General features: G+C 39.0%; 1 protein-coding gene across 2 annotated transcripts in view; it reads left to right on the top strand.

Annotated features, from left to right (window-relative positions):
- LOC148835768 (uncharacterized) overlaps positions 1-16,565 on the top strand; it is a 19,597-nt gene extending 3,032 nt beyond the window's left edge. The window contains exons 3-17 of one of the 2 annotated variants that reach the window (XM_088914084.1): positions 2,327-2,460; positions 3,609-3,670; positions 6,497-6,597; positions 7,145-7,170; positions 7,651-7,715; positions 8,652-8,734; positions 9,224-9,252; positions 10,641-10,678; positions 10,857-10,915; positions 11,376-11,418; positions 12,056-12,114; positions 12,227-12,302; positions 13,096-13,251; positions 14,090-14,161; positions 14,370-16,565. In XM_088914084.1, coding sequence (XP_088770210.1) covers positions 2,327-2,460; positions 3,609-3,670; positions 6,497-6,597; positions 7,145-7,170; positions 7,651-7,715; positions 8,652-8,734; positions 9,224-9,252; positions 10,641-10,678; positions 10,857-10,915; positions 11,376-11,418; positions 12,056-12,114; positions 12,227-12,302; positions 13,096-13,251; positions 14,090-14,161; positions 14,370-14,488 — 1,122 coding nt within the window. In that variant the 3' untranslated portion in view covers positions 14,489-16,565. Of the gene's footprint in view, positions 1-2,326; positions 2,461-3,608; positions 3,671-6,493; positions 6,598-7,144; positions 7,171-7,650; positions 7,716-8,651; positions 8,735-9,223; positions 9,253-10,640; positions 10,679-10,856; positions 10,916-11,375; positions 11,419-12,055; positions 12,115-12,226; positions 12,303-13,095; positions 13,252-14,089; positions 14,162-14,369 lie in introns of both variants that reach the window. The other variant, XM_088914083.1, reaches the window with a different exon arrangement.

The raw sequence follows: 16,565 nt of genomic DNA, 5'->3' as shown, positions 1-16,565 counted from the left end.
TGGGTATGGGTATATGGGTATACTATATGTATACTTCTATATATAAAGTTTGTTCTCAAAATAATATTAAATCAATATACTGTTTTTAAAGTAGAATCTTTATTCCACATGTATGTCTTCTATGTGTCCAATTTGGGTAATATAATAGAAAAATGATGGGTTTATAGTAGCCCATAAAATTGAATGTACAAAATGATAAGATAAAATTAAGAAGATAAGAAGTATAAGTTAGCTGTAACCTTGTAATTTATCTATTTCATGTGAATGTGTGAGTGGAATAGTGAGATTATATGTAGAGCTCTTGGTTTTCAGTGTTTATATTCTGAAGGTCTTCCTCACTTTAAGCTCCATAGCCCTTATTTAGTCTTCACGAGGTGCTGAATTAATGGAAAGTATGAATTTCCTTCTCAATTTAAGATGGCCTTTTATCATTGATGATACTGATCATGCAAAGAAGCAGATCACTTTTTACTCTGGATGTACTGTATATTTTTAGAAAAATAAAGCATACAGATTCTGGATCAAATAGGTTTTATGTTATTTGAATTAAAAGGGAACTGCAACACAATTTTTTATATTTTGGGATTAGAAAGAATCAGCATTGATGAGGACATTTCAAACCTCAATAAAAGAAAAATGCACACAGTAATTTGTAAAACCTCCAATCTACACCACAAAATAGATTCAATTTCCAGGTGTGCGCAGCGGCATATTCTGCAATTCAGAACGAGGCAAGCAGGCTGGTGAATACATCTCTTTTAATCCAAAAGAAATATTGCTCTTTACTTCAAGATGGTTTTGCTGATAAATCGAACTTGTTAACTCAGCATACTTTCTGCAGTGAAATACCTGCTGCACAACCTGTTCTTCATTTGCTTGTCATGCACATTACATTAGTCAGTATGGTGACTAGTGAGCAGAAAGAACCGCATCACGTCACAGTTTTCGCTATCGTCCGTAGTTTTCATATCGCCCTGGTCTCAGTACTTTCACAACGTTCACGATTTTGTGCCAAAAAATTTGACTTTTTTGTTGCCAAGATTAAATAACCGATCAGAGAAATTGGGACTGCAGTTCTCCTTTAATTGGTCATTCCTGACTGACACACTCATTTGTGACATACCCTTGAGTACCTTATTGCTTTTTCATTACATTACCTCTGAGCTGACCTCTTAACCTTCAAGTGTGCTGAAAATCTAGAAGGAAAAACACAGGAAGGAAAAAGCAACCCCAGTTAGTGAGAATATTGCCTGGAGTCGTTCAGTGCACTGTCCCTCACCATTTGGAGTGCTCAAAGCCCCTAATTTCTAACCTGGCAAGAGGCGTTATAACCAAACATTCCTTCAGTGACTAGCAATGATTTGGGAGACCACCAGTCACTACACCCAAATCGGGATCAACAGAGTGGCCCGGGTGTGATTGTCTGGGCAGAAGTGTGTAGTTACTACAAAACTCCTCTCAAAGTGTTTGATGGCAAGCAGTCTGCACAATGCTAGATTGATGAAGTTCTGGGACATGACATGCTGAGCTTCATGTGAGCTCATCTTTGCATGATAGCAAGATACAGGCACATCCTCATGTCACAATGATTTTCTTGTGATATAACAGCTATGGTGGGAATTCCTTAATGATCAGACAAGCCCTATTGAGCATTTGTGGGATGAACTAAGATTATGTGGGTTCCACACACTTGCTTGCCCAGACTCCTAGAATGGCACGGAACAGAATTCCTTTCGGCAGCATGATTCCAGTAGTGGTCACTACTAGCCTGTGATTTTCACAATAAAACCTCTATTGATCAATCCTGTTGATTGAATTTCAATCAGTATAATAAATCACCTATCTCAAGTCAGATGAGTAGAATGTCAGTGAATATGCTACAAAAAGATTATTTTCCTGATGGTAACTGCAAATTTGTTGCTGTTAAAAGTGATTTTTGCCTTTCGATGCTCTGCATATAATTATTTAAATATGGCACAAATTTGGATTATTAAACACTACATTTTTTACCATTCATTTGAAAATAATATTTATCTGGGAGTGATCTTTCACTGCTGGCAAAAATAAACCTAACACGTTCCAATCCATCGAATTCCACTCCGTGTTAATTCTAAAACTGCAGGAGTGTAAAGTAAATTAAACAGGATCTGGAATTATCTCCATAGAACACACATTTTATTATTATTATTTATTATTATTATTATTATATTTAAAAAGCAGTAATACATTTTTTATATTTAGTATTTGAGAGCTACTGTGATGAATGAAAGTTGTAAAACATGGGTGATAATTTCTTAAATGACAATGGTTTTTTTGTTTTTCACAGGCATGCTTTCGATGTAAAAAAAATGGTGCAACTGTTGGTTGTGAAGTAAGAAAATGTAAAAGGTCATATCATTACCTGTGTGCAGTAAGGGACAATGCTAAACTGGTGGAAGACCATGACAGCGGTATTTATACGTGAGTATGCATCTTGTTTAAGAAGATTAAAGTTGTTTCTTGTGTGATTCATCATTCATGGATAAAGTATTGATCATTTTTTAAAGAAGAAGTGAATAAAACATATGTGTAATGATACAACATTATAAGAAATTGTTTATCTTGTCACTTTCCTATGTGGCTCTGCAGTGTGGAGTACTGGTTAGTGCCCTGGACTGGGTTCAACTCCCAGGTAGGACACTGTAAGAAAGTATTTCACCAAGGTAACTTAAATTGCTTCACTTAATGCACTTCTGTATAAATTGGTACTCTCACAAGTTGTCATTGTAAATACACCTTTGGTCTCACAATATTTATTTGATTAAATAAAACATTTAAAAAATATAGTTTTGTTTTTAAAAGCTTATATAATAGAAGCAAGGTTATGGAAGCAAACCTCCACAGTTGTGCCTTTGGGTTGATACAGAGCACCATGGGTTTGGCACCAGACTGTTAGAATGGACTTAGTCACTGGTATATTTAATACTTCTGGGGGATGTTTGTATCTAAAAGCGTTTTGCATTGGGTCTTGCTTGCTCCTGTTTGTTTAATCAGTGTGCTTTTAGTATATACCCCCCTGAGAGGCATATTCCCCTGCTTTCTGTTGTGGCTCCCAGTGATGTGATATTGAAGGCCATCTTGCAGAATCATACAGTTTACCTGGGAGTTTGCCCAACATTTACCACAAACCCACTTCATGTTGCTTCAGTCTTTTTCTTATGACTGAGAGGCGCTTGTGCCACAATAGTTTCATGATGAATCAGATTAAAATGGAAGGATGACTCAGATCAGAACAAGCACTTCAAATGCCTTTAGGAAACACCCTTTTATATGAAATAGGGTTCAGGAGCATGATTTTAAATTGGCACATCACTCTAAACTCTAGACTCAAATTGAAGCTTGACTCCACCTGCATACAGGAAACTCAAAGGGCATTACTTTGTGTGAATTTCTGTTTGCCAGGGGAACACAGTGGAACACTGGTAGGGGTGGAGGTTGTGATTTACACCAAGCAGTAACTTGGTTTCCTTACACCACAGCACTTATTGATAGGAACTGAGTAGTCACTGGAAAAAGACTTCATCTGTACATGATTTCATTGATAAAGGAATGTCTTTCTTTTTTTTTAGGATGTATTGTGAAATTCACAGCAACAACCAAGAAACGAAGAAGAGAGACAAAGAGGATGCAGGTTATAACTGATTTTGTTTTTCACTCTTACTCTTTTTACAGTGCAAGTACAGCGATTTAAGCCCCTTTTGGTTCATGGGAGACAGTCCCTGGCCATGAGGAACAGCCAATGAGGGATAGCAATGTAGGAAATGTATGAATAGTCACAAAATCTTTCAAATGAGGTCATCTTTGTCACGTAAGCACATCAGCTGGGACTAAAGTTGTATACTTGCTGGACAAGTGATAATAAAGTCAGAATTCATAAATTGTTCATTGGTAGTCCAGAACTCAGTGTCTGGACATTAATCATTATTTCTATTATTATTGGATTAATTATTATTAATTATAAAGTAGTAATAATTTATCTTAGTACTATCTAAGTTAAAATTTCAGCAAAACTGTATTAAGTAGTATCTCTGGTGCCAGTAACCTGTTTCAGACCAGTCCTTTCTGCTATTAGAGTACAGTAGAGTTTATTGTCATCTGCACAACTGCAATGGAATGCTTATTTGCATGTGTGCTCCTATACAGAGACATCAAGGAATCACCAAAAACAACAAGTTAAATAACATACATCGTAGAGAAAAAAACACATCAGTGTGAGCAAGTGGTGGGGGTAGAGTTCAGTAATCTGACATCTTGAGGGAAGAAGCTGTCTCTGAGTCTAAACATCCATGCCTTTATGCTCCTACAACACTTACCAGAGGGAAGTGGGGAGGAAAATGAGGAACCAGGATGACTGGTGTCCTTAACAATACTTCCAGCCTTCCTCAAACAGCGAGTAGTAAAAATGTCTGAAATAGAGGGGAGCTGTACTCCAGTGATGGACTGGGCTGACCTGACCACCCCCTGTAACGCCTTCCAGTCAGACAATGAGCTACTGTCAAACCACACTGTGATCCCACACATGAGCACACTCTCAATAGCGCACCTGTAGAATGTGGTAAGGATAGTTGAAGGCAGTCCAAATTTTTTCAATTGTCTGAGGAAGTAAAGGCGTTGTTGTGCCTTCTTTGTAGCTCCAGTTACATGCTGGGACCACATTAAGTCGTTAGTGATGAAGGTACCCAGAAATGTGAAACCCTGTTTTCTAAAATCAATGACCAGCTCTTTGGTTTTGCTGACATAGGGGGAGAGATAAATTGTCAAGACACCACTCCACTAGGTTCCTGACCTCATCCCTGTTAACTGTCTCATCATTAGCAGTGATTTGGCCAGTGATGGTAGTGTCATCAGCATATCTGAAGATGGAATTGGAGATGCGTATTGCCACGCAGTCGTGGGTAAACAAGAAGAACAGCAGGGGGCTAAGCACACAGCCCTGGGGGGGCACCTGTATTGATGGTCAGCGTGGAAGAAAGTTTTGACAGTCTAAGGTCTGTCAGTCAGGAAATCCATAATCCACCTGCACAAAGAGGTGTTGAAGCCCAGGTCATTTAGCTTCCTGACCAGTCTGGTAGGAACTATTGTGTTAAATGCGGAGCTGTAATCAATGAATAGCATTCTGATGTATGTGTCTTTGTCTACCAAATGAGTCAGGGCAGTGTGAAGAGCCAGGGAAACAGGGTCGTCAGTGGAGCTGTTACACCAGTATTCAAACTGCAGGGGGTCTAAGCACTCGGGTACCATTGTGTTAATGAGCCCCAACACCAGCCTTTCAAAGCATTTCATTATGGTGGATGTGAGCGCTACCGGTCTGTACTCATTAACGCAGTATTTTTCTTTGGGACTAATAGTAATAGTAGTTTTCTTAAAACACGCGGGAACGGAAGACTGTAAAAGCGAAAAGTTATAAATATCCGCGAAAACCGTGGGCAGCTGGTCTCAAGGACCCGCCCGGGCCAGCCGCCTTCCGCGTGTTAACCGTCTGAAAGTGGCCCTGACTTCGGCCTCTGTGACAGACACGGCTGGGAGCACCGGCGCCGGTTCTGTGATTACCTTCTCGTGTTTCGTCAATGCAAATTGGCAGTAACGCGATTGATGAATAGGTGAACGCTGTTTGTAAAACGCGAACTTTCACATACGCGCGTTGGTTATTATGATATATGATACGATATATTAAATAGTACGCAAAGCAACAAGTCATAGGATTATTCCATGCTGAAGAGAGAAAACACAACTAGCCTAGTAGCCAGTAGGAGCTCACACCTGAAGAATTCTTTACAGTCGAAACGTTGTGGTTTCTCTCTTCTCTTTTCAGCATGGAATAAACCTATTACTTGTCTTTGCAGACTACGCATGCTGACGCAACTACCCACCTGATCTATATCAAATAGTACTGTACGTGTATGATGACTCTTACCTAACACACCCTTATTCCATTGTTTCTGAGGCTATAAAGTCACAGGTAGTTATTGCAAGGGTGACGTCAAACGTTCGTGGGAGCATATCCCCTTTAATTACATTATGGGAAATCTTATGACAAATAAATTCCTATTATACTGTACGTATTTTCCCAAGACATTCCATTCATTGCTCTTCTATGATTCATCTGCAGTAAATAAGGAAAACACCCTGTATATGACAGGCAAGGTGGGTGGAGTTTGCATGTTATCCCACGTCTCTGTGGTTTTTCTCTAGGTACTTTGGTTTCTGTCCATATCCAAAACATGCTGGCTCAGTGAGTTGGTATCCCTCAATTGTCCCTGTGCATCTGTGCCCAGTGCTGGGACTGCTGTCCTGTCCAGGGTGTTGTCCTGCCTTGTACATGTACCATGTGCTTCGGGGATAGTTTCTGGGTGGCCTGACCCTTGCCAGGAGTAAGCAGCTCTCTGATAATTGCCTCAATTAAAAATGCCTAATGCTATATATTATACTTAAGATATTTTGTTTTGTTTTAAAGTAGATGATTCCTCTATGTCTGGTGACCCACTGAACTTTGAGGAGGTTCATCTTCCCTATATATCTGAAGACAGCAATGATGATGACGACAGAAGTTTAACAAAAGTATGGGTTTTATTTCTTCACATTAAGATGACCTGTAGTAAATGAATGAGGTGACCAAATTGTCCCCAGTTTGCTCACAGGGAAAATAAAGGTCTCTGTCTTGTGGTGGATGTAAGAGAATATTCTGACAGTTTTGGATCAATTGTTATTTTCCATAGTAAGAAACCATCCCTGCTTTCAAATTTAAAAACGGTTGAAAATGAAAACTTGGCACTGCAAGGAATTTTTTCTGTGCTTTGTTTATTTTATTTTTATTTTCATCTGGATAAAATCGAAATTGAGGCGACCTACTAAAGCATAAATTACTAACCATGTTATTGAATGTACCTTTCTGTTGGCCGGAAGGGTAGTGTTTGCCTAGCAGAAGCCTACTGTCATGTACAAGATCAATAATTAAAACATCAGAGGGTTTTTTTTTAATCTGGGCACTCAGGATTTTTAGCAACATTGCTTTTAAGACTTGCATTTAAATGAACGATACTGGAATTTCAGTAATTGAAGTTATGACAAATAATTGACAAATAATTTCACTTTTCTTTCATTAAAGAGAAAAAGAACTTCAGCAACAAAGTGGTAAGCTTTCTTCTCACTTTATCTAAGATAAAAATGCATTTGCTTAATTGCAAAAAGTATGAATAAGAAATGTTAAGTGGGCTTTTTCTTTTAAAACATCACACCTACAGTAGCAGCATGTTACAATGCATTATTTTCATATAGTACGTCACAACAGAGCTTTCTGACACCGCCATCGCCAGTGCCAGCACCTGTCCCCGCTCATGGATGATACTTCCACCCACAGCCTCCTCCAACCTACACAGAAATGCTACACAGCAGTGAGCCAGATGTGTACTTGTGAGATAATGTGCCCATTATATTACACGTGCAGCTACATAATTGCAAACATTATTAATAATTTCTGTGGTCTTGTTCTTTTAAAACATCACACCTACTATAGCAGCATGTTGTAATGCAGTATTTTCATATAGGACAGGAGGGTCTTGGCCAAAAACCTTTTGAAGTGCAGTTTCTAAAGCAGGATTTCTGTTGTAACAGGAAAGGTAAGAAGAAGCTGAGAAAAGCAGGATCAAGTGAATACAGAAGAATAACAGATTCTGAAGGTAAGTAACACACTGTAAGAATCTACAGCTCAGAGCAAAGTATTACTCTCCCTAAACACTGCTTAAGAGCTGGAGTCCTGTGGGTCTTAATGATCTCTGACAACCATCTTCTGCAAAAGAAAATGCAAGTTTCTTTTACCAATTGTACAAGCAGTCAAAGGAACAGTTAAGTTTTTTTTTTATTTGCATGTGATTGGATTAGATTTCAGACCTGAGGTGCTAACTGCATGGAGTTTGTATGTTCTCCCCGTGTTTGCGTGGGTTTCCACTGGGTGCTCCAGTTTCCTCCCACAGTCCAAAGATAAACCAGTAGGTCACTGGCTTCTGGCAAAATTGGCCCTGGTGTGTCTGTGTGTCTGTGTGTGCGAGTGAGTGTCTGTGTCTGTGTGTGCCCTGTAATGGACTGGCGTCTGGTCTAGGGTGTATCCTGCCCTGTGCCCATAGCTTGCCAGAATAGGCTCCTTCTCCCCCCGTGACCGTGAATCAGATAAGGCAGAAAGAAAGTGGATGGATTTCATCTGGCTGTTTTTTAAAAAAATCCAGCACATGCGTTTTGACAACATGGCTAAGTAACCTGTTCCCATATTAAACAGAAACACTAATAACAATGATATGTAATGAAGGCAAAATGTGATTTTCTGGGGTGTGACCTGGAATTCCAAGGGCCAGTGTCAGAGTTTCTGTTATAGGTAAGCTGTAATTAATATCTTCTGGAGCCACACCAAAGAGGATACCTCCTTTACAGTGCCAGACACAGTGTTTGGAATGATCAGGATAGGAATGATCCTCAAGACAGGAACTGGTGGTGATACAGTAGAAGTCAGCTAGTCGTAACTGCCCTGTTAGCTGTAGCTTTGTGGATATTATATTCCTTAGTTATAGCCAATTTAAACTTAATAGTAAAAGTGTAACACATTGATATTTCTGTATTATTAGATGAAAGAGAGTTTACCACTAATTCTGGTCAAGAGTTGGTGCAACCAGAAAAGGAAAAAGCAACTCCTAGCCCCTATCAAAATGTGAGTTATGCTGTCTTTGGTCTGAATTACATTTTTGTTACTATATCTAATCAGTGGATTATACTGTTTTCTATATTGTTTAAACACTTGACAAAGTTAACTTTGTAAGCAGTCATTTCAGTTCTTGAGAAAGAGATGTTAATTCTTTTCATGCTAATATGCAGTCTGAATTTTTTAATGCTGATATGCAATATGACCTCAATTTCATTGTTGTTTTTGTGAGATTCATTTTCATCGCTTGGTGTATGTTTGCCCTCTTACGAGAATTAAAAATCAAGTAAGAAATTGCATATTTTGTATTCCAAACTAAGAGGAAAACCTTTTTCATTTTATCCTTCTAGAGTTAAAAAGACAAAAATGAACGTAAAATACCACACATCTAATTACAACCATATTCCCTTCCACATGTTAGTTCGCAGGCTATGAATAGTACATTTCAAAATAAATGTCAGGAAAATCTGATGTTGCTTCTGTTCTATTTTTTCTTAGAAATTAGATAAAGGTCAAGAAACTGGAAGGTATGTTTTAAACTAACTGTAATTCCATAACCACCTCATTGCAACTAACCTTTTCCAACCCCTCCAATCTGGCTTCTGACAACCTCACAGCGCAGAAACTGCCCTGGTCAAAGCCACTAACAATCCAGATAGCTTCTGATTCTGGTTCTCTTTCTATCCTCATTATACTTGATCTCAGTGCTGCCTTCGACACTGTTTACCATGATATCTTACTTTCTCGTCTTGAGACTGTGTTTGGAGTTTGTGACACTGCTCTTAAATGGTTCAAGTCTTACCTCACTGATCGCTGTTACTTTGTCTCTGCTGGTGGATTTAGGTCTGAAATTTGATTTGTCAAGTCTGGTGTTCCTCAGGGCTTGATACTGGCCCCCCTACTTTTCAGTATTTGCATGTTTCCACTTGGTCAGCTTTTAAGATCACATGGCCTCAACTATCATTTCTATGCTGGTGATGCTCAAATCTACATCCATACCAAACCTGACATTGATGTGGCTGTCTCTGTGTTCTCTTATTGCATCTCTGACATAAAAACATGGATGACTCAAAATTTCCTTCATCTAAGCTGTGACAGGACTGAAGTCATGCTTATTGGGACCCCCATCAACTTTGAAGAGCCAATACTGTAACACTATCTGTGGATGCTGCTGTACTTGAATTTCAGTCTAAATTGAAGAACTTGGGGATGATATTTGATTCAGGCTTGTCATTCAACCCTCATGTCTAACATATTGTGAAAACATTTTTCTTTCATCTCAGAAATATTGCTAGATTACGTGCTAGTTATTACTAACTGTTACTGAAAATCTGATTAACACATTTGTCTTCTCTCGAATTGATTACTGTAATGCTCTACTCGCTGGGGTTTCTAAATCAACACTGAACAAACTCCAGTATGTTCAAAATTCAGCAGCCAAAATCCTGACCAGGTCTAGTGCAAGTGGAGTCCTTGCACTGGCTTCCTGTCGAGACTTCAAAATCCTCATGCTCGCCTATGAGGCTCTGCATGGCCTGGCACCTCAGCACCTGTCTGAGCTACTATCACCCTGCTCCGCACCTCGCAACCTTCGCTCTTCTAATTCTGGTCTCCTGTCTGTCCCCCAAGCCTGTCTACACTCTATGGGTGACAGAGCCTTCTGTTATGCCAAAGCTCTGGAACTCTATCCCTAAGGATGTAGGAGTCACCTTCTCTAAACATCCTCAGATCTAGACTGAAAACCTTCTTTAGAAGGGCCTTTACTTCACTGATTCTTTTCTTTACTCTCTGCTCCTACTGTATTCAGTATCCCCATCTACTGTCTCCCCATTCTGTTTTCTTTCAAAATACAAATGCATCATTTTGTGATGTAATATCAGTTCTCTTAACATTAGTTTATATTCTCACTCAACAGACAAACAACAGATGATGGACAAGAACCAGCTGTTTCAGGTAAGGTTACATGCCGTAAACTCTCCGATTAACAAACATTGGGCAATCAGTAATGTTTCTGTCTAATTTTCTAATTTCAATCTAATTTGTACTCTTTTTACTTTCAAACTTGTTTTTCTTTGCAGTTAGGGTCAGCTGTTTAAAATCTGGTGCTAACACAAGAAATCTACCTTAACAGGATATCAGATGATGCCCCGTATTGTAGATGGAAGTGTTCGGTCCACCTGCAATGGGAAGGTGAGTATGAAAAGCATTTATTGTGCCTTACCCTTTTGTTGAAGCAGTCAATGAATATGAGTGTGCTTGGTCAAGGGTGGCACACCCTGATTCCAGAGAGTCACTCACATCCCAGCAGGTTTGATGGGTCTCCCTCAATTCATCTGTTTCTAAAGCTTCAGTTAAGTAGAAATGATTGAAAGTGAAAATATGCTGTAGCTATCAAGAAGCGCATTGCGATTTAACTGAACACTAACTTACAATATTGATTAAAGTGCATGTGTTCCACATCTATGCAAATGGACAAGATGAGGGTGAGCTACTGTATAAGACCTGTTACCCTGCAGCTCTCCTGGGCCAGGATAGGTCCTGCCTTTGTTTAACAACTAGGTATGATGGCACACAATGTTGAGCTTTGGAAGGAATGTTTTTTTTCAAATTCTATTTCAATTTTGTAAATTCTTACCCTTTTTAACTTCAGGATGTGATTGAAAACGGCCTACAAAATAAAGCAGTAGAAAATGGTATGTGCTTCTTTGATTTAATTGTCTTTTAACCAAGTGTTGGTTTGTCCTGTCCGCAGCTAATGTTAAACAAATCTCACTGCATTTACAGATGCTGGCTTTTCTTTACTTCTGTGGTGCGGATGTGTCCTTAACACACACCTTTTAAGAAAATAAAAACAAGTTTTTGTTAGGTAAAAATAGAGAACATAACCAATGAAATATTAGAAAAAGTTTTCATAAACTGGACAAATAACCAAACTACTTAAAACTATTTTTTGTAATTGTTCCACTAAATCTAATACCTTTGTTACCAATGAAGAAGCTCTCCTCACAGTTCATTTTAAAGGGAGTTTTTATTCCTTAGCTGCAAATATCCATTAGGTGGCACTGCTACTTTTTTGTGTTTTAAAATTTTTGTTTCAGAAGAATAGCACGGGACAAAAACTTTGATAGTCTAACCTGCTAGTAAATTTAAGTAATGGAGGATTAGTATGCATAAATGTGCACATCATGCTTAATATATTTTCCTTTTTTATTACACTATCTAGGAAAGCGGGTTTATTGTACAATATGATTTTAGTTTTGGATTAAGTCACATCTATATTTTTATTCTAGTATGAATTTTAGTCATGTTAACACATTACATTCTTTGTAGAAGCAACTCGAATGGCCAAGGAGGATGAGATTGGAGAAAACAACAGAGACAGTGACTCAGTAGGTTCCCTTCTTTTTTTCCACAGTGAATCCAATTACAAAAGGTCTAGTTACACTCTGCTTAGATTTTGTGCTTCAACTGTAAACATTTCCCTTTTGTCTTTTAACACAGACTGATTGCTCTGAATCTCTCCTGTTGCCTGTTCACGTTGTATCAGTTCAAGATGAGACAGAAGCGGTGATTTCAGGTAGTCTTGTTTTCAGTATTAATGTAGAAAATGTATTATACAACTAAAAAAAATTTGCAAACACTCCACATGAGCATGATATATGACTCAAAGCACAAGCAGTCTTGTCTTCATGTCCACAGTAGTACACATAATGCCGTTAAAAGATCCACACAATTAGAAAACAACCAAAACTGGAGAACCTGTATTATAATTAATAATTGCTTACACTTATATAGCGCTTTTCTGGACACTCCACTCAAAGCACTTTACAGGTTATGGGGACTCCCCTCCACCACCACCAATGTGCAGCATCCACCTGGATGATGCGACGGCAGCCATAGTGCGCCAGAACGCTCCCCACACACCAGCTATTAGTGGGGAGGAGAGCAGAGTAATGAAGCCAATTCATAGAAAGGGATTATTAGGAGGCCATGATTGGTAAGGGCCAATGGGAAATTTGGCCAGGACGCCAGGGTTATACCCTTACTCTTTTCGAGAAACGCACTGGGATTTTAATGACCACAGAGAGCCAGGACCTCAGTTTTACGTCTCATCCGAAGGACGGCACCTGTTTACAGTATAGTGTCCCCGTCACTATACTGGGGCATTAGGACCCACATGGACCGCAGGGTGAGCGCCACCTACTGGCCCCACTAACACCTCTTCCAGCAGCAACCTTCACACCTGCTGAGCTTCAGGGGGTTTCCAGTTGTGAGTTGCAGGGTGATATGGCTGCTGGCTGCAAATAATAGTATCTTGTGTTACTCTCTTTTTTGTTTTCTTTTTATGTCGTTTGATTTGTTGTATCTAGTTCACCCACCAACAGCAGAGGCTGCTTCAGAGAATCCTGCCACATTCTGGAGAAAATGCAGAGAAGCTGGCTGTGTGGAGCAAATCATTAACAAGTTAACTGCAACCGTGACTGATGTTTCAGAGAGAATAATTGCAGACCGAGCCAGTGATGAAGGTAAGGATAAAGCTTCAAACACTCAGTCTGGACCCACAATCAAAATTGTCATTAGGGCCAGTGCTTCAGTATTTACTACAAGCACCTTTACTTTGGTCTTGTCAGTTAAAAAAAACAGAATAAAGCCAAATTCTAAGAAACACAGAAGAAAATGAAATGATTAGGATTTGGCAGGCTACACAACTGAAAGTTTATTTCTCTACAATAATGTGAAACTTCGCCATATCCCAAAGTTCACGCAGATTGCGGGAATCCTAACATTAGGACAGTAAATGTAAGACACACACAACACAAACGGCACAAGATGTGGGTGCACTTCTGCGCAGATTCAGAATTTTTATTTCTAAATCTTTTGCCATACGCCGCATTCTTAAACAATCACAAAGGGCCTGTTCATGATTTTCTTTAAAAAACATCTTGTAATGTGCGCCTGCTGCTGTTCGGTTGATGCCAATTCCATAGTTTTTCTCAGGAAACAACCGGATGAGGAAAAAGGACACTGAAAAGGAGTAGAAAAAACTTGTGACAATGAGTAGCCCTTCTTCTTGAGATGACACATTAGGATAATTTGTTCTTTTGTCTCTGAAATTCTTTTGTCTCACTATCCAAGATTCTTAAAATCCCTGTTTTTGATTTTTTTTTCAAAAACGTACATCTTGTACTGTGTGCCTGCTGCTGTTCGGTTGATGCCCATTCCGTAGTTTTTCTCAGGAAACAACCCGATGAGGGAAAAGGACACTGAAAAGGAGTAGAAAATAACTTGACTGTTAATGAATGTGGCCCTTTGTCTTGAGATGACACATTAAGATCGTTTGTTCTTTTGTCTCACTATCCTCAGATTATGCCTTTACCATGACAGTATTAGAGGCATCTGGAATGTTACCAAATGTACTTCAAGAAAAGGAAAGAGGTAAGGAGTGTTTTTATGTGTAATAAAGTTTGTTCTACTTTCCTTTTGTATATTCCTTTTGTATATTGTTTAAACATTGTTTATAACTAAGATGCTACATTGAGAATAGTACATCATACTTCATTCTGTAAACGTGAGCAAAAAATCATTAGTTGATGTTCAGGTGACAAAATACTGACTCTTTTGGGATGTTTATTTTTCTTGCCAGAATTAAAGGAGCAACTGGAAAATCTTCAGAAGGAAATAGATGCCCTGAGAAGCTCACAACATGCAATAAATGAACTAAAACAGAGGCTGTGTATTAAACAAGAGAGCAATTCATGTTAGATGATTGATGCATACTGAGCACTTCTGCCATCAGCCATATCACCCTGCAACTCACAAGTGGTAGCCCCCTGAAGCTCAGCAGGCAGGAACCTGGTCAGTTCCTGGATGGGAGACCTCCTGGGAAAAACTAAGGTTGCTGCTGGAAGAGGTGTTAGTGGGGCCAGTAGGGGGCGCTCACCCTGCGGTCTATGTGGGTCCTAATACCCCAGTATAGTGACGGGGACACTATACTGTAAAAAGGCGCCATCCTTTAAATTAGACATAAAGCCTCCTAATTATTCCCATCTATGAATTGGCTTCATTACTCTGTTCTCCTCCCCACTAATAGCTGGTATGTGGTGAGCGTACTGGTGCACTATGGCTGCCGTCGCATCATCCAGGTGGGGCTGCACATTGGTGGAGGGGAGTCCCTATTACCTGTAAAGTGCTTTGAGTGGAGTGTCCAGAAAAGTGCTCTATAAATTTAAGGAATTATTGTTATTCTGAGCTGAGTAAGATTATTCAGATGGCCTCACAAATATTTACTGGGTTAGGGTAAGCATCTGTCTATGTTCCGTACATACTGTTACATATAATCTTAGAGTATATATCTACAATATATATGATCTACAAGAGCCAATTATGGTTCAATCTTAAAACCAAAATGTATTTGTTCTCCAAATATAGTTTCAGAAATTCTCTTTTTTCTGCTATGCATGCAACATGTCAGAATTTTATTTTACATGCTCAGAACCACTCCAGCATAAGGAGATGTATCTCAGGAAGTCTTCACTATTGACCTTAAACGTAGTGTAATTCATACCCCCAATCAAACTGAAGCAGATAACAGAATATGCATAATGTTTTGCTTAGAAAAAAAGTCTAAAAAACATCTGTATCTGAATACTATGACACAAAGCAATTGTAACTGAATTCCACAAAACACAAGGGTCATACTTATTCATACTTCTGTTGCTTTCAATTAGGTCCAATAAATCAAATCTATAATATTCAGATTTTTGGAAGTGCAATAAAACCATCTTGAAATATATAGAGGCCTCCAAACGTTTCCTTTTGTAAAAAAAAAAAAGGAAAGGATATACACATAATAAATAATCATGATTAAGGTCAGAGATGTCACCAAAAGACTGCAGACCAAGAATCTACACCACCCCAACACCACCATTTTCCGCTCTACTGTTGCCATAGTAACAATCCATCCCATCCAGGAAGAGGATGCAGGTGTGTCTTGCCACAGTAGGCTCTGAGGCAACTGTAAATCCAGATGTCATTTGATGTAGTAAATCAGAATTGCAAAAAGAACCATATCGTAAGGTCATATAAAACAACAAATAGCTCTTTGGATCCTCTCATTAACATTATAGTTTGTGTAAACAAGGTGAAGCTCATCTTTAGATAACGCTCATACCCACTGTGGAATCTAGTAGGGGTCTGTTGTTATTTGAAGTGGGTTAGTATCTACAGGACACTTGTTGAGAGTTCATGGGATTAAAAAGTCCAACCCATACCGGGGCATTTTGGTCAAATACTTGGTTTCCTCCGCCAAGAAGCTCAGTATTGGCTAATAACGGACCTTCCAAGCAGCAGGAGTGGTCAGGTTCACTCAAAGTAAATGTTCTGGAATGGCCATCAACACATCCCACACTGGTGGCTTGAAGAAGGCAGCTCACATGCAAAACCCAAAGGGTCTGAAGGAACTGGAACCGTTTTGCCTGAAAGAACGCTCATTCTTGCTCTGAATGCCAGAGCCTCGTACTGTAGCATACCGCAGTAGGTACCTAGCCTGTACAATCCCTGCACAGTTGCACAGATGAGAGCTCGCAAAATCCGAACTACAGGGGTGTGAAGAAATATGACCATTGCGTTTTCTGGACATCATTTATAACAATTATGACTTCGTTCTATGTATTGCTGTATACTGTAGTATTAAAATATTGTACATGTACAGTATATTTTTATATAAATCTACGTTTTCATTACCTGCTGTACCACAGTAAACTCTGAAAAGCATGTATTGTAACTTGCATGTATGTTTGCAGTTTTTGTATCAAATAAAGCCTGTTTATTTTGATAATGA

Source organism: Atractosteus spatula, chromosome 4, assembly GCF_055471065.1.
Source record: "Atractosteus spatula isolate fAtrSpa1 chromosome 4, fAtrSpa1.hap1, whole genome shotgun sequence".
NCBI classification, from domain to species: domain Eukaryota; kingdom Metazoa; phylum Chordata; class Actinopteri; order Semionotiformes; family Lepisosteidae; genus Atractosteus; species Atractosteus spatula.
This window is presented reverse-complemented; position numbering and strand designations above follow the sequence as displayed.